The sequence below is a fragment of the Hippichthys cyanospilos genome, chromosome 4, assembly GCF_059441005.1.
Source record: "Hippichthys cyanospilos isolate Australia breed blue-spotted pipefish chromosome 4, RoL_Hcya_1.0, whole genome shotgun sequence".
In the NCBI taxonomy this organism is placed as follows: Eukaryota; Metazoa; Chordata; class Actinopteri; order Syngnathiformes; family Syngnathidae; genus Hippichthys; species Hippichthys cyanospilos.
The window spans coordinates 25,760,908-25,788,297 of NC_142372.1; the positions used below are offsets into that span (position 1 = coordinate 25,760,908).

Genomic DNA, 27,390 nt, shown 5'->3' on the forward strand with positions numbered 1-27,390 from the left:
GGAAAGATGGGAAAAAATACTGAGAAAAGCTCATCAAACGCCTATTGGGAACATCCCACATGTGTTCAGGCTAAATGGGAACAGGTTATTGGGTATAATCGGACCCTCTCCTCATACATGCTCAGTCATTCAAAAGCAAGGATAGGGCGAGGCTCATCACTTTGTCCACAACTGCGTGAGTTGTATAGTTGAACAGTTTAAAAACAACATTTCTTAAAGCAGATTTGCAAGAAATTTAGGGATTTCAACATCTACGGTCCATAATATCATCAAAAGGTTCAGAGAATCTGGTGAAATCACTGCACGTAAGCGCCACGGCTGGAAACCAAGACTGACCGTGACCTTCGATCCCTGAGACAATACTGCCTTCAAAACCGACATGAGTGTGTAAAGGATATCTTCAAATGGCCTCGGGAAAACTTCAGAAAACCACTGTCAGTAAATACTGTTTGTCACTACATCAGTAAGTGCGGGTTAAAACTCTCTTAACTCGCAAGGCAAAAGCTGTTTGTTTGTTTTTTTTTTTTTTATGAACAACATCCAGAAATGCCTCCGGGCTCTCTGGGCCCAAGCTCATGTAAAATGGACTGATGCACAATGGAAAAGTGTTTTTGGTGTAATAAGTCCACTTCTGAAATGGTTTTTGGAAACACTGGACGTCGTGTCCTCCGGACCAAAGAGGAAGCGGACCATCCAGACTGTTATCAATGCAAAGTTCAAAAGCCAGCATCTGTGATGGTATGGGGGTACATTAGTTCCCATGGCATGGGTGACTTACATGTCTGTGAAGGCAACATAAATGCTGAAAAGTACATACAGATTTAAGAGCAACATATGCTGCCATCCAGGCGGCGACTTCTTCATGGACGCCGCTGCTTATTTTAGCAAGATAATACCAAGCCACATTCTGCACGTGTTACAACAGCGTGGCTTTGAAGTCAAAGAGTCCAGGTTCTCCCCTGGCCTGCTTGCAGTCCATTCCTTTCTCCCATTAAAAATGTGTGGCGCATTATGAAGCGTAAAATACGAAAGAGAAGACCCCAGACTGTTGAACAACTGAAGCGGTTCATTAAGCAAGAATGGGAAAGAATTCCACATGAGAAGCCAAGAGAATTAGTCTCCTCTCTTCCAAAATGTTTATTGAGTGTTATTAAAAGGAAAGGTGATATAACGAAGTGCTAAACATGCCCTTTCCCAATTTCTACTGGACATGTCGCAGCAATAAAATTCTAAGTTAATCATTATTTGGCACAAAACAAGTTTATCAGTTTAACATTAAATATGTTGTCTTTGTGGTGTATTCAATTGAATATGGGTTGAGAAGGAGTTTCAAATCATTGTACTTATTTTGTTTTTATTGACATTTTACACAATTTCCCAACTTCATCTGAATCGGGTTTGTAGTAACTACATATCCCACCCTATTGGGTTCGTCTTCCCCTGTGATAGCTGACCCGTCAACAACTTCTCCAGTCAGGAGAGGGGTGTCAGTCAGATCATGTCTTGGTTTTGTGAACATTTGGACGTGGCTTCCACAGTCGTGTGGGGTGCTGTCTACAGGTGTGGGCAAAGTGTCGCTGAATTTAAGGCTCCACATCCAACAATTACAATGTGTCCCTGTAATAAAAGTAACGCGGTGCAATATAAATGTCATGCAGGTGATATGAGTGTCATTTACAAATACACAGGGAACCCTCAACGTGAGGGAGTGAAAGAACACAACCTGGGGTGACATCTCTACTGACAATGCTGTGGCTAACACCGCCTGAACACATTCAGGGGTTGCCCCAGCAATTGCAACCAACTGCTGCAAATAAAATGCAACTGGCCTCAGTTTTCCCCCATGTTTCCCTGTTTAGCTGTCACTGCAAAGAAAATTCTGTTTATGAGGCTCTATAAATGATTTCTCAATCCTTTTTCATGAAGTACTGAAATACTACAATGTGTAGATGAAATGTGTGCAATGTCATATGTTTATAGAATATTGTCACATGACCAGAGCTGTTTACTTTGTGGTTGCACTTCGAGAGAAAGATGACAGCCTCAAAGCTCTCAAACAAAAGGTTAGTAAACTATGTTAAAATAAACATAGGACAAAGATTTTTTGTACACATGATCTTTAAGATGCACTTACTCAAATTGGTTTGGTGTGTTTTCACAGTGAATAGTTACATTGCCGCAGAGCCAGAGCATGCTCTGCGTGCGTGAACGGCGCCCTCTTAATAATCTTCCCCTCTACAAGTCCCCAGTATTTCTTTGCGTAATTAAGCAAGTACGGACCAATGACGGACAGCTTTAAATTTTTCCCTGTCAACTCTTAAAAAAATCCATCAAGGATGGAAACTTGTCGGTTAATGTAACCTCTGCAGACACAGATATATAAAATATGTAAATGTTTATACAATCTTGTTAAACTTAGATTTAATTAAAAAGGCATTCATTTGCTATCATAAATCAACTCCTCCTCCTGAGTCCTCATGAATACAATATGAAATTTTGGGTTTGCTTCGGGCTTGGGCCTGCAAATCAAGTTAATTGGTCGGGCTCAGGCTGTGTCGGGCTTTAATACCGGGTTGGGTCGGACTGGATTTTTTAGGCCCGATCTTACTTCTAGCCCACATTACATAACACAAGACACCACCACCCTATTCCAATGTTTTTTTTGTTTTTTTTTTGCACATACCATTTCAAATGCCTTTACTCCTTTGGCTTCGCGTCAGCTCTCAGTCCCCAGATGTGGAGCCGAGACCTAGTATATGAAAAGGGTCTTACTGCTGTGGCCTCGGTCTTGCCTGGTTGTCGACTCCACTTCTAAAAACCTCAGGTGTCTGCGTTTAAGAGTATGGTGGTAAAATCGGGTACATACGCTCGTTTGTTGGTGTCTGTGTTCCACCATTAATTTGGGTTTCCTGTCTGGCTACATTAGTTGTCGACAGGGCAGTAGCTGTAGTCAAATCATCGTCAATCAATCAATCAATCAAATTTTATTTATATAGCCCTAAATCACCGAAGTCTCAAAGGGCTTCACAGAATGAAAAGAGGTCGTACAGAGACATCTTTTCAGTATAGGGTACACAACAGCATCCCCTGTCAAAGCTCCCAGAAGGGGAAGGAAAAACTCAAAAACCCCAATTTGGGGAAACTCAGAAACCTCCAGAAGGGACCACAGGTGGGAGGAGCCCCCTTCCAGGCCCACAGGTTGAAGTGGATGCTGCATGTACCAGACACAGAAACAACATAAATTACAGAAAACTTCGACTTTCGACTCGACTTTCTTTTTTTTGTCAGCTACTTTCCTCTCTCTTTTCTGTCTGGCTCTATCACCTGTTGGTTCAGTCGTCGTCGACCGTCCACCAAAGAGAAGGCTTTTTAACCATCCAGCTCAAAGGACCATGTTTAGAATGTCAGAGAAATCTATGAATGAAGGCTAATGCTATGTTCACACCTAACGCGACAAAGCACGTCGTTTACGCTCTACGCGAGGCGTTTTGTCGTGGGGTCAAGATGATCATTTTTGTGGTCACTTTTTGTCGCACGAGGGGTGGGGAGCGAGCTTGCTGTGCACTTCACAGTGGATCCAGAAAGGAGAGCATTGCTGAGAACTTTCACTTTTCTGGGATGTAGCAGAGACAATATTTTGTCCTACAGCACCTTTATTCTTTTTTTTACACTGCGTGTCCCTCGCTTTGTGGCAATACTCGTCTGCCAAAAAAAAAAAAAGTTTCAATGTTGCTATCAATCGGCCAATACCATGCTAAATTCTGAGCTGTCAATGCCGCACTATCATTATCTTGGCACATTAACTAGGGTTCGACAGCTGTTAAAAATGGAAGCAAATGCTGCACATACCATTCTGCCATTCTATAAGCCAGGTGAGTGCTCTTGCTTGGCTCCATTTTTGTATTGAAAGCTCAGCTGGCAGTGTTGGATAGTTCCCGGTGACCGCAAACCGGTCACCATGATTCATTCAAAACACGACAGGGGCCGAATGGAGAACAAAAAGCAGCATAGAACAGTATAAGTCTGTATAAAACGAACCACTGGAGGAGTGGAACCCGCAGGGCAACGACATCAAAAGTCGTGCCGGATAAAAGTATCAAAGTAAAGCACTCGAAAAAGACTCGAGGGGTGAAAAAGTAACAACAAAGGATGCGCGGAAAATACGTGGCAAAGTAGCAACTGAGAGAAACAACTAGGAGAATTGCAAATATATACGATACGTAGAAACTCGGAAAAACTTGGGATGTAAGAAATGGTGACACGATGGAAGTTCAGAGAATAATCCGACGTCGCCATCCTGCTCCGGCTGCGCTAAATAGGTGATGGATATCGAGAACAGGTGCGCAGCCGGTGGTTTCACTGTTCAATCAGACAGGCTCATCCTGTAATAAGATAGAGTTCCACCAGAGGGAGACGTAACAGATCCTGACACCACTGAGCTCGCTAGTTTAGCGAAGTGCGTGCTAACGCTAACTGTTACTCCCAGCCTAGGGGAACTGGGATATAACGTGTGTGCTCCCACGTCCGTACCCTCACCACCAGAAAAGGCCCGTGAAACTAAAGTTGTTGAGAACAAAAACAGCAGTTTTTATTGTCTTCGGAGGGAGAGCAAACAAACAAAATAATAAACAAAAGATCTTCTGAATCCCTAACTAACTAGCCAAACAAAAAGGAAACGAATGACAATTGGCTCACTAACTACCTAACGCAAAAACAGGAGAAAAAGGGTTAAACCAAAACGGCGTCTCCCTCCTACTACTGCTCAATTCACAGATTCTTACAAAACACAGCGAGCAACACAGATGCACACTAACAATTTCTGAGGTGGCGTTTTCTGGCGTTGGGATGACCGGAGAGAGAGAGAGAGCTTGATCCCGGACTGTTTAAATAGGGCGGCAAATCAGGAGAGCCAGCCAATGGGATGACACCACCTGCACACAATTGACACACTCCCACCAAAAAGCACTCATGCACACGCACACACACAAACAAAGGAGAACACAGCAGAACATACAAAAACTACATATGACCCACGGGTCATAACACTAACGTTCGTTCATAAGCACGTTTACGTTGGAAACACAGTAACTCTCGTGTGGGTGACAACTCACCTATCCACCTATGAAGGAAATCATATATTAGGTTGTTATCATTATGTGTTTATTTCTTGTTTAGACTAACATGCATTGCAATCCATCTATGCAGTACACCGTCCCAGTCCTTAGGTAAAGCTGTTGACGCAGGAAAGTGTGAACTGAAACCTTGGGCCAGCTGTTGGTGGCGCCCTGCTGGCTCTTTTTGTTATGTCTTGTAGGGTATAATGCTTTGCTGAATGAATAAAAAGCAGTCGGGGACAGATGGGCTCCAACAGCTCTGGAACAAATACGAGAGTACTGTATTTGGTTGGTCTGACTTACTATTTTGCTGCTTAGTAGCTGGGCTTGTCTTATGCTGCGTCACACCAAGCGCGGAGGCGTAAAAGGACACTTTTGTATTGTCGTCATTGAGATGCCGCGCGACGCCCCACGGTGTGTAATTTCACACGTCGCGTGAAGTAAAAAAATGGTAACTTTTGTCGCGTGTCGCGTCGCAACAGCCAATCGACTTCGGGACCGTTCTCACATCTCACAAAATCATCTCACAAAATCAAAGCGATTTTATAGTTTTCTAATCCTGGTCGCGTGGTACGTGCTCCTTTTCTTAATGAACTTCATCCTCATTTGTTACTTTGTGTTCAGTGTCTGTTGGGTCCATCTACTCCTTTTGTTTCCGGTGTCGCAAAGTGTCACAGATAGTTCACGTTGTTAAGTTTGGTATGAATGTCTCTGTTTAGTTGGTAATTGTGCCTTATTTCTCTGTTTTAGAGAAACCACACCCACACACATATCAGCCCGTATGGCTTGTTGCGGTGTCCTGAAATAAAATCACTATTGTGTTTACTCACAATTGCAGTTACTATTTGCATTAAAAAAAAAATTAAATTTCTGTTTGGGACTAAATATAATGCATTATTTTTTTCATGTTCAACTATGAAAGAGTTCAGCTGCAACTTTACTTGAATCACCATGTGAAAAGTGTTTTTTTTTTTATATAGTATATATATAGTATTTTATTTTGTTCGAGTTCAACTCGGCTACATCATTTGTTGCACAGCATATGGAAAAACTTTAGATAGTCTATTGCAGCCTGCTCAATAAAAATCTATCATTTTGAAATTGAAAAGTTTATATTAGCCTTTTTTCCTTTTTTTAATTTTGCAAAAATCTCATATCTCATTCTCGTGGACTCAATCTCGTCTTGTGGAATTTGTATCTCGTCCCATGCTTGCCACTAGTGCATTGGAAAACCAATGTAATTACTGTAATGCATTACTTTTTGCTGTAACACAGTAGTGTAAGGCATTACACACACAAAAACCTAGTAATAGTTCATTATGAAACGCGTGTTACAATGCATTATAATATATAGCTCCCCCAAATAAACCTTGTAAATTCTTTAGATTTATATTATTAATTGAAGCAGTTATTAAACACAAATGCAGTTCATTTGGTTACAATGAATTGGCACTGGTGTATTGTTGCAATGCAGAGAACTTTGTTTAGGTCTTTTTGAACGTTTATATTCTACGTTTCCAGCGATCCGAGCATCATTCACAAGTCCACGGGGGCAATAATATTTATTTTGGGATCATTTGGAGCATAAAAGTTTACTTGAGTTTAGTTTGCAGTCATTACTCTGGATGTGCAAGGAGCACAATGAGCTACATTTAAAATGCCAAATCCATATTTCCAGGTATGCTGGTGAGAGTAAAGTCAAAATAATGCAATAGTAGTGTAATGCCTTGTATTTCAAATACAGTACAGCAATGTTATAATGTCCCTAATGACTTTTGGATGACAGCATTAAGTAATAAGCAGTGTTGGGAGCAATGCATTACAAAAGTAATGTAATTACTGCCATGCATTACTTTTACCTGTAATGCGGTAGTGTTATATATTACACACAAAAATAGTAATATTGTACTCATTACAAATGAGAGTAATGCAATACATTACAATGCATTTTTAGCCTGAAAGTGGTTTCCCTACAAAATTCCCCAAAACATCGCAGGATTGGAGGAGACAAGTCTGGGTCAAATGTTCACCTACTGTTGTTAGTATCTACTACAGCAGAGATGTGGCAGCAGCAGACGACCAGGTGAAGGGAGAGGGGCTGTCATGTTTCTATTGTGGTTTCGGGCTGGGTTTTCTGTTTTGGGGAGTTACTGTCACCATCATAACTGGAAATACGGATTTGCCATACTAAATGTAGCTCATTACACATCCAGTGAAAAGTCGTCTTAAGCCTAAAAGCGGTACAAATCATTTGATGTGTATTGTACTGTAAACCTTTAAAGACATGGAATGAGTAATTCTTTTTAGTACTTAAATCCCTTTATCATTGACAATTTGAGATGCATCCATGTATTATACAGCAATACAAAAGAAAACAAGAATAAGAATAGAGTACATCAAAATAAATCACCAATGTTCATTTTCGGAAACATAAGCCCGATTTTGTGAAAATGCATCACATGACCCGTTGTTGGACAAACTTATTTGCGCAAATGATTGCTAAAAATAAATGAGTAGAAACCGGGTCTATAAAAGGCTCAAAAACTGTGTGTGTGTTCGAGTCAACCACTGTTCTGAATATTAATTTGATCTAGTTTGGCCACTTTGCTTTCCCTTGTCACGTGACTGCGTGTTTGCGGAAGTTTAGTAGAGTTGAGAGTAGGTTAGCAGCTGGAACTCGTTGCTAGATTCACTTTTAAGTGCGGACTTCATGACAAAAAAGTACATCTTTCTCATTCTCTGTTGTATTTGTGTGTAGTTGTTGCGTGTATGTCTCTTTCGCGTCCTTATTTTGAGTGTAGAAGAGAATTTCGGTATTAGACCGTTAGTCGTCATTGAGCTTTGTACCATTGTTGTTGGCCACTAGAGGTCGCCACAGATCATATAAATATTTAAGAGTAGCCAAGTAGGCCTTTGATGGGGGTACAAGTATAAAGTTGCAGTTTGACTTCCACCTATTCCAAATCCAGCCCTTCTAATCTCAGATCGTCTAATTCTTTGCGATTATAAAGAAACAAGCATAAGAAACTTTCATATGATAGATGATTAATTTTTTTCTTCACACAAGCTCATTAAACAAAGATTCATATTTATCAGCAAGTAAGTGTCAAAGCTTAGCCCAAATCAGCTCATTTGAGGCAAACTTTCCTCTGAATTTCCTTTGTTTTGGCAATGCGCATACCTTGTTCAAGAACAATCGGAGCATCAAAGTTCATATGGGACAATATCAGAATCTGACGGTATGATAACAAGCAAAAATATCATGGTGTTGAAAGTACAGCTCTAAAATATATAATTTTAAAATATTTTTTAGGTAACCATTTTTCTAGATTATATAAAGTTTAATTTTTAAACAAAATATCTAATACAGCATTTGTGACAGTAAGAAACATTTACCATGCACAGCAATACGTAAATTAATAAATATAAGTTCAGTTCTTGTTGTATGGCAATGTCTTTGCTGCCATTTTCTTTTGTATTTGGTGGGTGAATTCAAATGTGTAGAGTAACTAGTCGGCTTAACCAGTAACTGGTTGGATTTCCATTGCTAAAAGAAACATGACCGGCCCCACCTGGGTTGCGCACCCCATGTAACACAAAGAGAGATTACTAGACCTATGAATATACAGGATGTCCGCCAAAAAATTATACACATTTTAGCAGCTGATAACTCAATTATTTATTCTTTCCTTATAGACTGAACCCATTGAACCAAGTGATGCAACCAGACTTGACTTTAAAGAAAGGAAATTTATTCTAATGCTGCGTTCAGATGGAGCGCATCGTTTACGCTCTACACGAGGCGTTTTGTCGCGAGGTCAAGATGAAGTTCACTTTTCACGCAACAGCATCAGGGGAGGGAAGTGAGCTTGCTGTGGACTTTATAGTGAATCTGGAAAGGAGAGCATGGCTGAGAATGTTCACTTTTTCGGGATATGGCAGAGCCAATATTTTCTCCGACAACACCTTTATTATTCTCTTTTTTAAACTGTGTCCCTCGCTTCACGGCAATACTTGTCTGCCAAAAAAAAAAAAAAGTTTCAATGTCGCAATCAAGTGGCCAATACTGTGCTAAATACCGTACTGTCAGTGCTGCACTATCGTTAGCACAGTAACTACGGTTCAACAGCTGTTAAAAAAATGAAGCAAACGCTGCACACACCAGTTGTCCCAAGTTCTCCCTTCCGCCTTTCTACAAGCCAGGTGAGTGCTCTTGCTTGGCTGCGTTTTGTATTGAAAGCTCAGCTGGCCGTGTTGGATCGCTCCTGGAGACCGCAAAGGAGGCGCCATGATCTGTTCCTGCCCCCTGCTTTAGACGTTGAACGTTCCCGAAGCTGATTGGCTGACACGACGCAACAAAAGTTCAATTTTTTTATCTTCTCGCGTCATGCGTAATTACGCGCCGCGCGTCGCTCCATTGCGTCGCTCGACGCGTCATCGCGTGAACTCCTTTGACTACAATACAAAACCGTCCGCTCTTCGATATCTGAACGTGCATTAAATGCTACTGGAAGTATGAAAACGCAGTAGAAGTGCAAAGACCATTTAGGAGGGAGTTTAACAAAGAACCACCAACACAAGTTAACATCACTCGAATTAGAGATAAGTTTGAGTCTGATGGAACTGTTCAGGACGTCCATAAGCGTTCCGAAAGACCACGTACATCGACAAGCCCAACCCTAACCCCCAAACTTACAATTATTTAAGGTGTGTATACATTTTTGGGGACACCCTGTATGTTTAAGAAAATAGGTTGATTGGATTAAACACATTTATTTACACCTTATTGAAATGTATAGTTAAGTTCAAAATTAATAATGGTCTAAATATTATACATTGCTTTAGCTCACAAGATGAAAATCCTTCTAATCCTGATGAGGGAATGGGGAAGGAGTCTCAAGCTCATTGCTCAAGTTTGTCCATCACCTTCACACCAGTGCATTTGTGTCTCTTGACCTGGCGCTTTACATGGAAGCTTTTTTCACACACTGTGCAACTGAATGGTTTCTCACCTGTGTGTGTTCTTATGTGTGATATTAAATGTTCCTTCTGAGTGAATCTTCTGTCACAATCTGAGCAGGCAAACGTTTTCTCCCCCGTGTGTGTTCTTGTGTGCGCAATCAAATGACCCTTCTGAGTGAATCCTTTCCCACAAACTGTGCACGCAAAGGGTTTCTCTCCTGCGTGCGTTCTTGTGTGTGCTGTTAAATTGGTCTTTTTGGAGAAACTTTTACTACAAACTGTGCAGGTAAAGGGTCTCTCGCCAGTGTGTGTTCTCATGTGTTGAATCAATGTTGACCGTACACTGAAACTTGAGCTACATACTGAGCAAACAAAAGGTTTCTCCCCAGTGTGCGTTCTGATATGTATCCTCAAGTCTCCCTTCTGAGTAAATCTCGCCCCACAAAACGAACAGGCAAAGGTTTTCTCCCCAGTATGTGTTCTCGTGTGCGCTATTAGATGTCCCTTCTGAGTGAATCTTGTGCCACAAACCAAACAGGCAAAGGGTTTTTCCCCCGTGTGGGTTCTTGTGTGCGCTATTAAATCACACTTCTGTCGGAAACTCATACGGCAAAATGAGCATGCAAAGGGTTTCTCCCCAGTGTGCGTCCTTGAGTGTATTTTTAAATCTCCCTTTCTAGAAAACCCTTTAGTACACACCGGGCAGGCAAAAGGTTTCTCCCCAGTGTGCGTTCTTGTGTGCGTGATTAGATGTCCCTTCTGAGTGAATTGTTTATCACAGACGGAGCAGGCAAAAGGTTTTTCGCCAGTGTGCGTTTTTAGGTGTCTTTTCAACGTTGACGTGTTGTAAAAGGTTTTGTCACATTGCAAACATGCTCTGTGCTTGTCATCAGTGTGGTATGTCTTATCAGCTGTCAAGTACTCGTCAGGAGAATGCATCGTCATGTCTTCGCTGTCTGAAAAAGGAGGCAAGCCGAGGCTTTGTAACTGGAAGCTCTCCATTGTGGCTGCGTCAGCAGCTTCACTCTTTACAATGACGGTCAAGGGAACGCCAGACAAATCAATTTGCTGCTCTACAGGCGCTTTGATGTGCTGGGGCCTCGGCTCCTGATGCATCAAACAAAGATGATCTTCGGTGTCGTCTGCATGACACAAGAAGACACGTGGTCTGCCGGATTCCAGCTTTGCTCGCGCAAGACTTTTTGATGCTGCTCCGTGCTCGGACTGCAGTGGAGCAGCTGCCACTGACCTGACTCTTCTTGGTCATCTTCGGTCTTCACAATCACACGCAGAATTTGAGACTGTGCGATTTCGGCTTCCTGCTCTTCCTCTTTGATGTTTGGGGACTCCTTTTGTTCCATCTTGGAGCTCCACGCCTGCCATTCCAGACCAGGATCCTTTTCTGTCACATTTACAGGACACGCGGTTTGCGTCACAAGTCACAAGTACTGCCACACTACCCCTTAGCGCGGACGTATGAAGAAAAACTACTTTCGTCAATCGAATCTATAGCCTTGTTTAATCAAGCTACTATTCCTGGCTCTTTTGCCTGAAAATCAGTCACCGATTAAAGGGACAATGTGTAAGATTTAGACCTTTTTGCATGACGGACAGCAGAAGGTGTTGCATTTACCATTGTCCGTAGCTATAACAGACATGGCAGCCTCTGGAGGAGTACAACTCCCCATGCGATATAATTTAACGATAACTAGACTTATAATTATATTTAAAACATACTGAAGGTTGTTAAGAACACATTTTTTGCGAGTTTCTGAATTTTACAATCATTTAATTTATTCATTATTAATAATAAACCATCTAATATTTTACGCATTGTCATTTTAAACAAAACAACTAAATAAGAATATAAAATCTGTGAAAAATGTTCGTGTATGTCCATGTGTACAGCGCCGGATGCTGCACTATTGAAACGTACAAGGTACTAGGAGGTGTCATGTTTATCCGATCTGTAAAAAGTAGCCTAGTGGACTTAGTTAAATGTACCGATACGATGACTAAGGTAGAAGCGGTTATATTAATAAATGCCCATAAGTGAAAACATACATTCGTTTGTTAAACATGTTAAAAATAAACATGATACTGCACATATATGAAGATAACTGCTGAGATGATGCGCAAAGACCGAGAACGAAGGCGTTCTAAATTTGTTAACATACTTCGTCACATCTAACTATAATTAGGTTTTTCGATGACCTAGTGGGAATTCGAGTTGACTTGCAAGTTTTGAAAGTACAGTTCGTAAACAAGCAAGTGTACAAACCTGCTCCGCGGAACACAACATGAGGTCTTAACACGGCGTCCAATAGTCGGCGTTCTCGCCTTTTCTCATCTTTTGCTCCGCAGACGTCTCCATTGTGTCCTTCTTTCACAACGTTTGCACACATTTTCACAGAACAATTTACTTACGCTTGATTTTCGTTAAGCGCTGTAATGCTAACAGAGGCTTCGCTTTGTTAGCGGGTAGCAAGCTAAGCTTGCTCGGAAAGCTTCAACGTGCAAGTAAGTCTCAAACACTTGACGAGTTTCAGCGAACTCGAAGAGGAGGTAAATCAATTTTTTGTCTAGCGATGAAAGGTCAATGTCAAAGCCTCGGTGCGTTCAAGGCTATTTCAGACGAAATCATCGGTGGAGCTAAAAAATCTGCACAGAAGTAGCTCGCAGGCATAATTAGTACGGCAACTCCGTTTGGACAATGCGTGTCTCTGTTCTTTCTCATTGATGGCTGATTGGACTCTTAGAAGCAGAGGCTCCTGGAAAAAGGATACTGGAGTCACTTCAGACTTTCAGGAGTCTAAAAGAAAAGGAGGAACTAGCATCTTTCAAAAAGAAAAAAAGCACCACCAAAAGACAACCTGAAGGTTGCGAAGGTAACTTTTTTGCTGGGCTAGACTAATAATTTGCAGACAGTCCATTCTGTCGTGTAGTTATAGTGTCATTGAACTAGTTAACAGGTGCTTATTTCAGTGTTTCTCTGTAGATTTCAGTAGGCCGTATTATGCATCTGAAATAATGGTGGACTGAAGGGTGTAAGACATCATGTCCAAAGTCCGGCCCGGGGGCCAAAAGCGGCCGATGGTAAATTTCCATCCGGCCCGCAGCCTCCGTCATAAAATCAATAACGTCTGAACCGCATCGAGAATTAATACATTGGGCAGCAGCGCTGTTACCTGCGTGTGCTAAATGCTGCCATTTATAGGCTCAATTATGAACAGCAAATTGGATATGAGTAATTGACTGTATGAGCCCCTAATTTTCTAAAATGGCGACAATCAACAAAAGGAGGAACGTTGAGCTGCAGTGTGACGCAGTGAGCAGCAGCAGCTTTATATCGCCAACTTTTACTTTTTGAGGACACGGCTATCGGACTCTCACTTACAAGACATCTTGCGCATCCATACTCCTGCCATAGAGCCACACCTGGCCTTTGTCCTGCACTCCAGATCTCAGTTTCACCCATCACACTCATGCGGACAAGTCGTTTTTCATTCAGGATAAGTCTGATTTTTTTTTTTTTTTTTAAGGTTTCACTTCAGAATAATAACCATTTAAAAATCCAATCAACATTTATAGTTACTAATTTCATATTTTAAATGAGCCCTGCACTTATTTAATATTTTGAATGAGCCCTGCTTTTGTTGATATGACTATTACTTGGCTAATTTCTCTGTTATTGTGTTTAAAAATTCAATAAATATTTTAACTGCCATGGTGAGATAATTTTTTATGTTTCAAATGTAATTTGCACGCAAGAGTACAATTACTTCTGTTCAACTGTTACAAAAAAGTTAAAGTTAAGTGAATATTCAATTTCAATATTTAATGTCAATTCAATTTTGATATGCATGTTTCAAATGAACCAAAACACATGGTTAAGATAGCTGAAATGAAAATAAAAAAGCAAATGTTAAACAGAGAACGGCTCACTGAAATGTATTTAAATTAATTGCTGCTATATGTAAAGAACGTCTGCCAAGGTTGGCCCCTCTACATTTTTAACACACCAAACCTGGCCCACTTTGCAAAAGGTTTGGACACCCCTGGGTTAAGCGGTTATTATTGACAGAATAACCCGGCCAAAATGGACCCAGCCAACACCAAGCGCGTACGCAAGGCTCTAGTAAGCCATGGACAATTGGTTGGTCAACACCAGCGGTCAACACCAGCAGAAGCTAGAAGAGCTCCAGGGAGCTATTGCCTGATCAGCAAGAAGCGTGGAGGAGGTCGCTTCTCGAATTCTAGCAACTAACCCGGAAGAAGTCGGCTCTGGCTACAGCGACAGGGCACTGGGAACCAGCCATCCCACGTCCTCCACGCTACGTGGGTGAGCAAGGCACCTGTGGGAAGTTAATCCATCAATGCTCCCTTGTTTGACCAACAACTTTTGACCTACCGGTACGACAGGTCCAAGATTGCATTTATTATGAGAGAAGGCGGCCCCCTGAGCTATGGCCACGAGTGCAGCCAACCCAGCGCTTCGAGACTCTCTCGGAACATTCACACAAGAATTTCGGAACGTGTTTGACCACCCAGTAATGGGTCGCAAGGCCGGAGATCAGCGACTAGACAATAAACAAGTCAACCGTAGCGTGGCTGATTATTCAGTAAAGTTCAACATCTTAGCCGCAGAGAGCGGCTTCGGAGAGATAGCGCTACGTGGGATCTTTCGCATGGGGCTCCACCCCAAGTTAAAGGACGAGCTCGCCACTCGAGATGAAACCACCACCTCAAAAGAGCTGATCGCGCTGGCCGTTCGGCTCGACAATCGACTACGAAAAGGACTATGGGAGGGAGAGAGAGAAAGAGACGCGGAAAGGGTGCCTTTTACTGCGCCTTCCCGGGGCAAGGTGATGGAATGGGGATTGACCTCCCGCATCTGCTTTGGACTGGACAGCAACCAGCAGCGAAGCCATGCAAATTGGAGGGGGCTGTTTTACTGTGGCTGAATTACTTGTATTGAAGGATGCTATTGCTAAGGTTATGCAATCTCACAGTAATCTTAATCTATCTGTTGGTCCAGTGGCTTCCTGGTACCTGCAGCATAAGCGTCAGGCTGAGGGCGTTTACCGGCGGAGCGACAGCATAGCACTCTCATAGGTCCAGAGTGGTCGGGTTATTCTGTCACGTTCGGCTTTAGTCAAGGAAGTGGAGTGGACCCCAAAAAATGCAGAAAGACTGGGAAGAGGTGACTCAAAAAAATAGGGTTTATTTATCAAACTAAGGAAGGAACAACTGGTACCAAAACAATACAAAGTAGCAACCAAAACTCGAAACTGAAACAAACTCACGGTAAACAGCAGGGAAACAGCAACAGGTTGACAAGGGATACTTGGAGGGGAGGATACTAAGACTGGTAGGCAGGGAATTCTTGGCAAGAAGAAGACTGTGAACCTGGAAGGATGACAGTATGACTATAAGCAAACAAATAACAGAAAGTAAACTAGGAGTTAAATACACTGGACAATGATTAGGCAAACACAAAACGGGGGGGGGTGTCAGGTAAACAAACAGTTGGACAAAATCATACGAGAACACAAAACGGGGGGGGGGGGGGGTCAGGTAAACAAACAGGTGGACAAAATCATACGAGAACACAAAACGGGGGGGGGTCAGGTAAACAAACAGGTGGACAAAATCATACGAGAACACAAAACGGGGGGGGGGGGGGTCAGGTAAACAAACAGGTGGACAAAATCATATGAGAACACAGACAAGAAAGGCAGACGTGAGGGGAACAGAAACATGAACTAACTAAAACCTGAACAAAACCCCAGAAAAACGACAAACCCCAACTCAAACATAACAGATTATACATGTACCTGAAAAGCATTCATCATAATGTCATCTAGGTTGAACAAAGCTTGACCTTTTGAAGCCTGCTTTTGTCTTTTTTTCTGTCTTGCAGACGTCAGCAAAGACCTTCACTGTGAGCAACGAGAGGCAGAGCAGCTCTACATAAAAGTGGAAGAGGAGCCAGACTATCCTCATGTGAAAGAAGAAGAACAGGAAGCTGACTTCACCAATTTTCCATTGACCATCATTGTGAAAAGTGAAGATGAGGAAGGCGAAGATGACGGAGGATCACAATCACACAGCGTCTTGGCACCGCTATCGGAAACAACAACTTCTCGTCACACTCTCCTGACACAGAGGATGACGATGAAGAAAACTCCAAAGGCAATATGACATGTCACACTGACACTGAACGTGTAAAATGTCCTATGTGTGACAAAACATGTTATAATAAGTCTACATTAAAAAGACACACAAGGACCCACACTGGAGAAAAACCTTTTTCCTGCCCAATTTGTGCTAAAGGATTCTCCATAAAGATGAACTTAACAAGACACATCAGAAGACATGCTGGAGAAAAAACTTTTGCATGCTTGGTATGGGAGAAAAGAGTCTCCATAAAGGAAGATTTGAAAATACACGCAAGAACACACACCTGGGTGAAACCTTTTGTGTGCCCAATTTGTGGTCAAAGATTCTCTAGAAATACAATTTTGACAACGCACAAACGAACACACACTGGGGAAAAACCATTTGCCTGTTCGGTATGTGGTCTCCGATTCACTCAAAAGACAAATTTAACAAGACACACAAGAACACACACTGCCGAAAAACCTTTTGCTTGTACCGTTTGTGGGAAAATGTTTAACCGTAAGACAAATTTAGTGGCGCATGCCAAAACGCATGCCAGAGAGAAACAATTCAGTTGCACTATGTGTGCTAAACAATTTCATTTCAAGCATGACATTAAGAGACATAAATGTGCTGTGTCAATGAAATGGCTGCCAATTTTTTCTTGGCCCTGGATTCAAAGTCACATACTGTACATAAGAAAAGCTATCTAGGAAATTTCATCTAAAGTAGGTGTGTCAAACTCGTTTTAACTTGCATACCGCATAAAGGAAAATCCATTCCCAAGTGGGCCAGACCAATAAAGATCACAAAATATATTTATATAACTCTAAAACAGCAGTTTTGTATTTATTATTTTTTAATACTGTCCAAATTAGTATAAGCACAACTGCCAGATGCTGCCCGCGGGCCAGATGTTTGACACCCCTGATCTATAGCAAGCAGATTAAAGTTGATATTTTTGTCAAAATGCTTGCGAGTTGCCCTCTGACTTTTCCGGTTCTCTCCTTCTAGGTTTGTTGTGTCATTTTGGTTTCAAAAGCCAAATATTTCATTCTCACAACTTCCTAACTTAAGCCTTTTGGTCTCCTGACATACTTTGTAAAGTATGTCTACCTTTCTATTTTTTTCCCTCTACATCAGTGGGTTTCAACACATTGGTATTTAAGAGTTCTAGCAAAATATATAGTATAAATTGCATTTGTAATTTTCCCTTGCCCAAATTAGATAAGTGAAAGAATAGCAAAATCGATTTAAATGCAGAGGTGATAAAAGGCTTTTTTTTTTTTTTTAAGAAAAAAGGGCGGGGGCATCAATGATAACCTCAAAGCAAGGAGGAGCTACACGGTGGCCGCAAAAATTTAAAATTGTGGGTGTTTTTGTTGGGGGGGGGGGGGGGGGGGGGGGTTGTCCATGTTTGCAGATATAGAGAATTTTTCGAGCTAGGGCTGGATTAACACACAAAAACAGCACTGTCTGGCTAGTGCCCAATTTAAATAAGTGAAAGACTTCAAAGCAAATTCAATTTATATGCAGATTTATTTGCAGAGTTGACAAAGTACTTTTTTTTTTTTAGAAATCGTTTTTCTTTTTATTAGTGTGATGCAAGATTACAGGACAAAATACCGAGTTTAAAAAAACTGATTGTTTTTTTTATGCAAGGACAAACTTTGGATATATTTTGTCATGGCATTGCAGCAAAACAATCAGAGGCTGCAACTGGTTAAGAGAAGACTCAAAATTCCTTTTCAAAAGAAGGGGACATCAATGACAACCACAAGCAGGGCGGAGCTACACGTTGGCCGCAATTTTGGCGTCACCAAAAGTAAGGGAAATGAGTAAAATCTTGTTTTTTTTTGTCATGTTTGCACACTGAGTATTCTTCGAGTTGCGGTTTGATTGGCACGAAAAGAGGAATTTACTCACGCTGTTTCAGTCTATGTTCGTGGCAGATTTTCGAGAAAAAAACAGCAAGTGGCGAAGGAACTTGCAAAAGTGCTGTGTGCTATTTCTGCCACTAGATAGCAATGCCGTCCAGGTTATGGGGTTCCTTGACAGGATGTCATATAGAGGGCACAGGAAATAAAACGGTTCAGTCGAATTCTTTGTATAACGTTCGTAGAGCTGGATGTACCGTACCCAAGTCTCGATACGGCTGGGCTATTTTTTTTAGGGAACCCAAACGTCGTCCATTTAGATTTCCGGGTTCGGATCTATTCTTCCCAGTGCAGATGATATCCGCTCCGGATTGCTAGCTTGCTAGCCACTAACAAATGATCCGACGCCGAGCAGGCATCATTTTTGTGTGAAGTGCTGCATGTGTGACTTTTCGTGTAAAAATGTCTTCCACAAGTGTGAAAGAAGAACTCTATGAAGTGGAACTCTGTGAAACGAATGAAGGACAAACTCCAGTCCCGGACGCCGACTTCACGCAACCTCTGGTTGGATTACACACAGCAGGTTACGTTACTTCTTTTAATTCTCTCATTTGCGTATTTAGGATGTTGGAGACGTTTGTGTTTGTGTGCGTACAATTTTATGTAATCATATTTCACCTTTTAAATGACACGATGCCTCTCTTTATAAAACAGTTGCATTTTTTTCGCTTTGGGCCTTTCTAAACTTCTACATTTTAATCACAAAAATTATCGCACATTTACCACGTATAATCAACATATTTGTTGAAATGGCAATTGTATGCACATTACTTACAACTCTTTGACGTTTTCTGCATTTATGCAACTTTCTTGATAGGCAAAGCCTGGATACAAATGTTATTGGGGGAGGGGAAGTTACAACAGTTGGTAGTTGGCAGGGTTAAACTAAGAAAAATATGCTTCTGATCATGATCCCCTTGGCTTTGATAACATTCCTGTTTGTGAACAACAACTTTTCTTGAAAATAATGCCGTAACACTCTCAACCTCAACAGACACTGGCTGCCAACAGCCAACTGACATGCAAGTGGACCGGACCAATAAAATTGTGGTATACAGTGAACCCTCGCTACTTTGCGGTTCCACTGTCGCAGATTTGCCACATTTTGGATTTTTTTCCATTATACGTATTCACCACATCATAGATCTTTTTTTCTCCAATTAGGCAGATTCGTGACTTCAACGTTTTTTTTTCATTACACATTGAACTTTTGCAATAAAACATTGCTCCCAAGCATGCTGCTCACACGAAGGCTTGGATTACACACAGCCTAAATGCCAACAAAAAATGATGACAATTTCTGAGAAGGTGATACTTCTCGAAGGGAGAAGCCAGCCGGCCATGGCCCGCCATTTGGGAATGAACGAATCCACCGTTCGCTACATTTAAGACGAGGCGAACGTTAGATGATGGCTGCCATCACCTTTGGCAAATCGGCGTAGCCAGTTGTTACAGCTCGTAATAAAATGATCATCTGTATGGAAACTGCTTTCGCAATCTGGATTGCCAACAGCCGACGGAAAAAGCCGCTCTTTCTTTTGAAGTCTCACGCAGATAAATGAGGGTTCACTGCGTATTAATATAATTAAAAACAACAACTTCTGGTAGTATTCTTTTTTATTTAGGGTCATAATGACCCAAAGACGTTTTTGCTGCTCTTGAGAAATGCACACAAATCACTGATTGCAAAATATTGGATTTGTGTTATGACATGACACGCTGCGCTCACACTAATTCTTTTCTCTGTTTCTGTACTTACATTTAAAGTTAACACAATGTCTTTAGTTGTACAGTTACACTGCAATCGAAACACAGCACAATAATATAAGTGTAACACGAAAATAAAGCCAGCTAAGGGGTTTAACCTTAGACTATAATACACCATCATGTTTATTAACTCGGAATCCGAGGGTATGCAGGTGGGATGAAAGTGCAATTAGCAATCATGTCCACTGAATGGCGTTATCATGCTTTGCATGACTCTCAACAGATGGATGCCGGTTCTCATTTATAACTATAGAAGACGGTTTAGTTAACATTTGTCTAAATTGTATCTGTCACATACATGACAAGTAAAGCAGTGTATTGCTTAGGTTGAATTTACTAAAAACGTCTTTAATTTAGGAAATTAAAATTTTTCTATCTTGCATTTCCTTGTCAAGAGCCAATCAGAGAAAGAATGCAAATTTCTTCTGCACCCAATAGTTACTTGAAAGAGTGACCGGCCGCCTTGCAATGGAAATGCATCCCAGAATGCTCTAATCAAAAAGCAATTCCTTGATGTAAAACTTATTCAAAAAGCAAAATCACGCAAAAAATCTTTTAACGCTTAATTCTGAGCATCGCTCTGAATTTTTGGTCCACGAAGTTGTATACCGTATGAATTTTGGTTTATGAAACTAAGACTAAGAAAGGGAGCAGCTACAAATAGATATCTGGTAAAGTCAGCAGTGTATATGTGTATATAGCAGTGGTATAGCAGCTGTGAATGACAAGTTGTATGTTGAATATCTGTTCTCATAGAAAATTTCCGAACATTAAAGTTTCAATGAGAGACGATTGATCAAAGCTTGACTTTAGCAAACTATATTTTTGTCATTGTGTCCCGCTCAGATGTTCGTGAAGAACACCTTCGTTCTGGGGAGCAGGAGCTAAATTTAGCTCGCCCGAAAGAGGAGGAGCAGGAGGAGGAAATCACCACCTTCCCGTTTATGGTTGTCACTGTGAAGGGTGAGGAAGCCGACGGAGACCAGTGTGGAGAATCCCAAATGGACGGCTTCCTGGCCCCCCTTTCCGATGGTGACGACATAACATCACGCTCTTTTGATGATGATGAAGATGACAACTCAAGACAATTCATTGACAGCAAATCTGTCCCGTGTTCCCATTGTGACAAATCCTTTTCCACAAAGTCGCTGCTGCGTGCACACACAAGAACACACACTAAAGAACAACCTTATGCATGCACAGTGTGTGGTAAAACATTTTCCTTCAAAGGAAATTTAACAAAACATGTAAGAACGCACACTGGAGAGAAACCGTTTGCCTGCTCAGTGTGTGGCAAAGGATTTGCTCAGAAAGGAGGTTTAACTAGACACATGAGAACGCACACTGGGGAAAAACCGTTTGCCTGCTCATTTTGCGGTCAACAGTTCTCCACGCAGGGAACGTTGATAACACACAGGAGAAGACACACTGGGGAAAAACCATATACCTGTTCAGTTTGTGGCCAAAAATTCTCTGCGCAAGGGACTCTAGTAACACACAAAAGAACGCACACTGGAGACAAACCTTTCACCTGCTCGGTTTGTGGTCAAAGGTTTTCTTCAAAGACACATTTGACAAGGCACTCAATTGCCCACACTGGAGAGAAACCACTGGCCTGCTCTGTTTGTGGTAAAAAATTCTCTCGGAAGGAACATTTGATCGAACACACCCGGACGCACACCGGAGACAAACCATTTTCCTGCTTGTTTTGTGGTCTGAGGTTCACTCAGAAGGGAGATTTGAAAAGACACACAAGGGCGCACACCGGGGAAACACCTTATGCCTGCTCATTTTGTGGCAAAAGATTCACTCGAAAGGAGTACTTAAAAGAGCACACGAAAATACACACTGGTGAGAAGGCATCTAGGAGCAATGTGTGAAAGAAAAGGTTTCGTGTCAATTTTGTCTCAAAGAAAAACCCGTGTGTTGCTGAGAAAACGGCAGTCAGTCAAGCTGCAAAGGAAACCCAGAGTGGGTTTGCATTCTTGGACTCGTTCCTATTCTGCTAAAAAGTCTACTAGCACATACATGTATAAATACTACAAGTTACACATTTTCCTGTACCTTGCAAACAATATTCTTCTATAATTTTGTACCCCGTTAGATTTGCTTGTATCTGTTTCATGAGAATAATAAATGCAACTTGTACTTTATTTTGCTCAACGTTGATTACTGGGACAGCGCTAACAGAAGTGGCTGAGAAACTTTGAGTAGCTATGCATGTCGAGAAACAATTAATAGTATTCTTACCTGATCTTAGCAATTCCTTTAATCAATTCATCAATCAAAAATATTGATTTACCAGAAAATCAAAACCTGTAGAAACCAAGGTCTCTTTGTGAAGAATTTTAGAAAGTGAAATACACAGTTCTTAGAAAAGTTTCCACGTCTCCCATCAAAAGTAAATTTTTTCAGGTGTCATCAACACCCAAGTCCTCTGTATGGGCCACACAATGTTCTTCAATTAGGCGTTATATTTGTTTTGTTTTGTTTTTTAACAAAGTTGCAACGTCATTGTGCTTTCCTAGCATTACTGAGGCACCATCAGAGGTTAGCATCATTCTGGATGTCCAGTCCATGTTTGGAGTGAAACATGGAGTTTGAGTTATGGCCTGCACAATATCCTGAGCAGTGCATGCTGTCAGCTGTATAATGCCACCATGCAGTTTTATAGTTTGATAGCAAGTAAAATATTGTCAATAAGAATTTTAATTTGCTCTGGGTCAGATTTAGTTTTGTGTCACAGCTCATTTCTTTTCTGGCTGTCTTTTGCATTCTCTTGCAATAATGTTCTACACCCCCTGTCTCCTCTTCGCACAATTCCAACAGCTTTCAAAGGACTTTTTTTGCTGAATGTGACACTTGAGGTAGTCCAACTTCCATTCAGACCACATTTTTCCCTCGGAAAACGCAACATGCTACTTTGGCTTCGCTGCATGTTTTGCAGAGTAGACCTTTGTCACTCGAAAACGAAACGGTTTCACCGCTTGTTCTTCGTTTTGTACATACATCGACAGCCATTCCATCTTTAAAGAACCACATTTATTTTTTTACTTTGGCTTGGTCAGAGGCTGTGTCACTGCCCGTTCATTTCACCATGATAAGAGGAAAGCGCTGTTATTAGGTACCTAACCCGCGCGACACGTACAGGCAGAGCACATATGCAAGCACTGTCAATGCTATGATTGGCTGCGTGGTGTAAGTGAATCTTATCGTATCATTGGCTGAACACCTGTCACTCACTGAGTTACAATGCAAAATGTTATAGAAAACAATATTATTGGCCTCATCAATTGGACTAGGTCTAATTACACATATTGAATACATTTATACTGAATTTTATTCTACGTGCCACATAGATTTTCTTGTGCGCTGAGTGTGCGAGCAGTGCGCACTTGCGCAAGTGCGCAGTTTAGAGGGAACACTGAACAACACTAACGTCAGACGTGATAGCCCAAAGTGGTATGTTACGTATGTTTTCAGGTGAATATGTACAATGTTAATTCAATGGTGTTTACTGTTGGTGGAAAGTGTGAATGAATCATGGAAAGATGAAAAATGCAATACCATGGTAAACATCTGTGTTTATTAATAAACTATAAAAATGAGTCAAAAACTAACAGACATTGCGAGTTGTGGAGACGTGTTACATTACAATCTTGTTCAAGAAAGCTGGTGTCTCATTTTTATATGCCAACAATGTCGCCTTTCATATTCTGAATTTTCTTTTGCAACTCGACAAGTTCAGGTTTCGTAACCTGTGTTTTTAATAAGAGGCGCTCATAATTAGAGGTACCGCTGTATATGTGGCAATGAGTCAGAATGTAGCCCCAAACACCAAATCGATCCTTTGCAAACAAAAGACATTCCCAGCTGAACTATTTGCCAGGGTTAGCTCACGCCCCTGGTAGCCCAGTGAGAAATATGGCCAAGTCGGGACAGGTTAGCCAATAGCTACGCTACGCCTCTAACATCATCCAAAGTCAATACCGCGTAGCTTTGTTGAGCATTGCACCAACTTCCTGCAGTGAGCATCCACTCACGTTACATTCAACGTGAGGCCTCTAGATGGCGATCTTATATCTCGATTGGCCATTACAGCTGTCTTAAGTATACGGGCCGATCACATGTCCATCTGCGCTTGCGCAGAAGCTTGCAACTGTTGAAGCGAATGCCCTAGCGCCCCCGGGAGCAGGCAAATTACACACAGCGAGTAAGTTGAAGTTAGCTGAATTCTAATTGGCTAAAAACTCCAACTTAAAACTACAACACTAGAAGGAGCATAACCAAATGGATATAATATGACATGAGAAGAACAGAATATGGAGAATAATTTTATAAATTAAAGAAAAATGATATAACTTTGGTAGAAATGAATGTAAAATGAAATTGACTGTCATCATAGTTATTATAATTATTATAGTTTATTGTAGTTATGATAGTTATGTCGGTTTCCATGGCCTCACCGGTAAGGTCTATTCAGGGGTGCTGGAGAGGAGGGTCCATCAGGAAGTTGAGTCTCAGATTCAGGAGGAGCAGTGTGGTTTTCGTCCTGGCTGTGGAACAGTAGACCAGCTCTACACCTTCTGCAGGGTCCTTGAGGGTGCATGGGAGTTCGCCCAACCAGTCTACATGTGCTTTGTGGGCTTGGAAAAGGCGTTCGATCGTGTCCCTCGGGGATCTCTGCGGGGGGTGCTTCGGGAGTAGGGGGTACCGGACGCCCTGATACGGGCTGTTCGGTCCCTGTATGACCGATGTCAGAGTTTGGTCCGCATTTCCGGCAGTAAGTCGAACTCGTTTCCAGTGAGGGTTGGACTCCGCCAAGGCTGCCCTTTGTCACCGATTCTGTTCATTACCTTTATGGACAGAAGTTCTAGGCGCAGCCGAAGCATTGAGGGGTCCGCCAGAACATCAGAGAAGGTAGTTCAAATCTATTGTTTTCAATCATGAAATCGCTAAGATGTTGTGCTATGACTCTCAAGAATTTTGGCAATAAACGGAAGATGTGACACTGGTCGATAATTAGAGAGATTTTCAGGATCTAGGTGAGGTTTCTCAAGTAATGGTTGAATGACGGCCGTCTTAAAAGCTTCAGGTACAATGCCAGAGGAGAGCGACAGATTGATAATATTCAAGACAGATGATCCTAAAATCGGGAATAAGTCTTTGACGAGTTTGCCTGGAAGTGTGTCGAGCATCCAGGATGTCGGCTTTGCTGCTTTAACCAGGTGTGTAAGACACTCCGGGGATACTAAATCAAACTGGTACAGGGTTACCAGACTTTCATGAACCTGATTGTCCAAACTAGCATCAGCAATCACAGAACCCAAGAGAGTAAGTGGTAGAGGTAAGATCGGGCCTAAAAAAAAATTCAGCCTAACTCGACCCAGGCCCGCGATATTAAATCCCGACCCAGCCTGAGCCCAACCAACTAACCTGATTTGCAGATGCAAGCCCGAAGCAAACCCAAAATTTCATATTTTATTTGTGAGAACTCGGGAGGAGGAAGTGATTTATGATAACAAATTAAAGCCTTTTGTAACGAAATCTAAGTTTAACAAGATCATATAAACATTTACATATTTTATATTTCTGTGTTTCCAGAGGTTACATTAACCGACAATTTTCCATCATTGATGGATTTTTTTTAAGAGTTGACTGGGAAAATTTTAAGGCCGTCCGTCATTGGTGCACATAATTATGCGGAGAAATACTGCAACCCACTACGCTTTAAATAGAATAATGCAAATCAAATAAATGGGAAAAGATATATTAAGATTATTAAGAGGGCGGCGTTCACGTGGGCAGAGCATGCTCTGGCTCTTCGGCTCGTATAGTAGTTAAATAGCAATTACCTTACAGCACTTTCTCTGTTTTATGTTTCTTCTCTCTTTCTTTCTGTTTATCCAAATTATTTATTTTATAACAAGTTTAGTATCCACCTTCCACACATCGTTTTAGTATACATTTTTATAAACATATATTTATTAAAAAGTCAGCGAGATAGAAGTCCGACCCGAACGTAATGAATGACGGGTCGGGTCGGACTTGGGCTCGGGCTTAAAATCTTACCTCTAGTAAGTGGCGCTGCATTTTTTATTTTGTCTCTTATGTCTCTTTGTCTGCTGAATAAAGAATTGCATGAAATCATGTGCTGAATGGAGGGAGCTGTGATTAATCTGCTGCTGTTGCGTTAGCTTTGCTACCATATCAAATAAATATTTGGGTTTGTATTTATTAAGACCAATCATTTTGTAAAAGTAATTTGTTTTAGCTAACGTAAGAGCCTCTCTATACTTCAGCAAGCAATCGCACCAGGCCTGATGGAAAACCTTGAGTTTGGTTGTTTGCCATTTACGCTAAGGTTTTCTACTTAACAATTTAAACGTGCGCGTTTGGATGAGTTTTAAGTCTTAACAGTGCTATAAAGTTTAGGGAATTTAAAAGAACGGAAAAGCAGCTCTTGCGAAAGGCAATAGTTCAGAAAGTGCAGCTGTGGTTGATGAGTTAATAGTACGGCTCTTAAAGCCTTGGTTGTGGTCAATAAGACCACACTGAGCTAGGGCTTTGAATTTTATAAGATAATGATCAGACATAGCCTTAGTATATGTCAAAATTGTGACATGTGAGGCAGTTAGACTGTGGGTTAACCCAAAATCGAAGATTTTGCCATTCTGGTGTGACGCTGCATGGCGGCTTCCGGTTTTATGACGCAGCTGATGACGCACGGTTAAAAACTCTCTATTGAGCGGCTCCCAAGTTGCTAATTCAAATTGGAATGGACACCTGTGTTTTGTTTTTGTTTTTTCCAAGAAACTAAAGACAAACTCAAGACATGACAACGACGCGCCCGAAAGTCAACATGAAGGGATAGCGTTGCCATGTTTTTTCACACTTTTTCTCTTTATAATTCGTGTGGGCAAAGTCGAACAGTGGCGATGTTCAATGTTGCAGCCAGGAAGTATTTTTAGTATTTGATTTACCGTTCGGTGTATGTTATGATAATAGTGCTAGTTTTTTATGGGGAAATGTTTGGATGCTGGGTCTTGATTACTGTAATTTCCTATAAATCCGATGCACCTGTGTATAGGGTGCACCCTTAATTTGTGGTTAAAATCCTGGTATTTTCTGTGTCAGCGCGTATGAAACAAACCAAGACTTTGGCAACGATGTAAAAACTATTGCAAAACAGAAGAAAAGTCATCTTCTTAAAGTCTTTATATTTTCTTGTGTTCATATTCTTAAAATATACATTTGTTGCGCTCAAGTTACGTTTCAGATTTCCGACATTGGGAGCGCTCAGTCAACGCAGAGCCAGTGTAACATGCTCTAAGCAGTTGCTTTTCCTTTTACCCGAGATGTGTTTATGAGTTCATTTTGCCATAAATAGCCCAAAGTTGCGCAGCTCCCGTGTTTCACCAAGTTTAGGATTGTGTGTTTTGTTGAAT

At 41.4% G+C, this 27,390-nt stretch overlaps 2 protein-coding genes and 1 pseudogene across 3 annotated transcripts in view; 2 read left to right on the forward strand and 1 right to left on the reverse strand.

The window, feature by feature from the left end:
• The first annotated feature begins 6 nt into the window (after nucleotides 1–6).
• On the forward strand, nucleotides 7–16,951 carry LOC148425167 (uncharacterized; annotated as a pseudogene).
• Nucleotides 8,143–27,390, reverse strand: part of LOC148425168 (uncharacterized) — a 32,577-nt gene continuing 13,329 nt past the window's right edge. Inside the window, exons 2-5 of the mRNA XM_088413392.1 lie at nucleotides 15,383–15,485; nucleotides 12,358–12,888; nucleotides 11,326–11,478; nucleotides 8,143–11,218 (exon numbers count right to left, since the gene is read on the reverse strand). Of these exons, the coding sequence (XP_088269518.1) occupies nucleotides 10,017–11,218; nucleotides 11,326–11,478; nucleotides 12,358–12,481 (1,479 nt within the window). The 5' untranslated portion in view covers nucleotides 12,482–12,888; nucleotides 15,383–15,485 and the 3' untranslated portion in view covers nucleotides 8,143–10,016. The remainder of the gene's footprint in view (nucleotides 11,219–11,325; nucleotides 11,479–12,357; nucleotides 12,889–15,382; nucleotides 15,486–27,390) is intronic.
• Nucleotides 18,302–23,573, forward strand: LOC148425169 (uncharacterized). Of its 2 annotated transcripts, XM_088413403.1 has the most exons (4): nucleotides 18,302–18,698; nucleotides 20,789–21,064; nucleotides 21,146–21,494; nucleotides 21,663–23,573. In XM_088413403.1, the coding sequence occupies exons 1-4, from the start codon at nucleotides 18,578–18,580 to the stop codon at nucleotides 21,820–21,822; spliced, it is 906 nt and encodes a 301-aa protein (XP_088269529.1). In that variant the 5' UTR covers nucleotides 18,302–18,577; the 3' UTR covers nucleotides 21,823–23,573. The 2 variants fall into 2 exon arrangements, with proteins under 2 accessions (XP_088269529.1, XP_088269528.1); XM_088413402.1 differs by having other exon boundaries at nucleotides 20,789–23,570.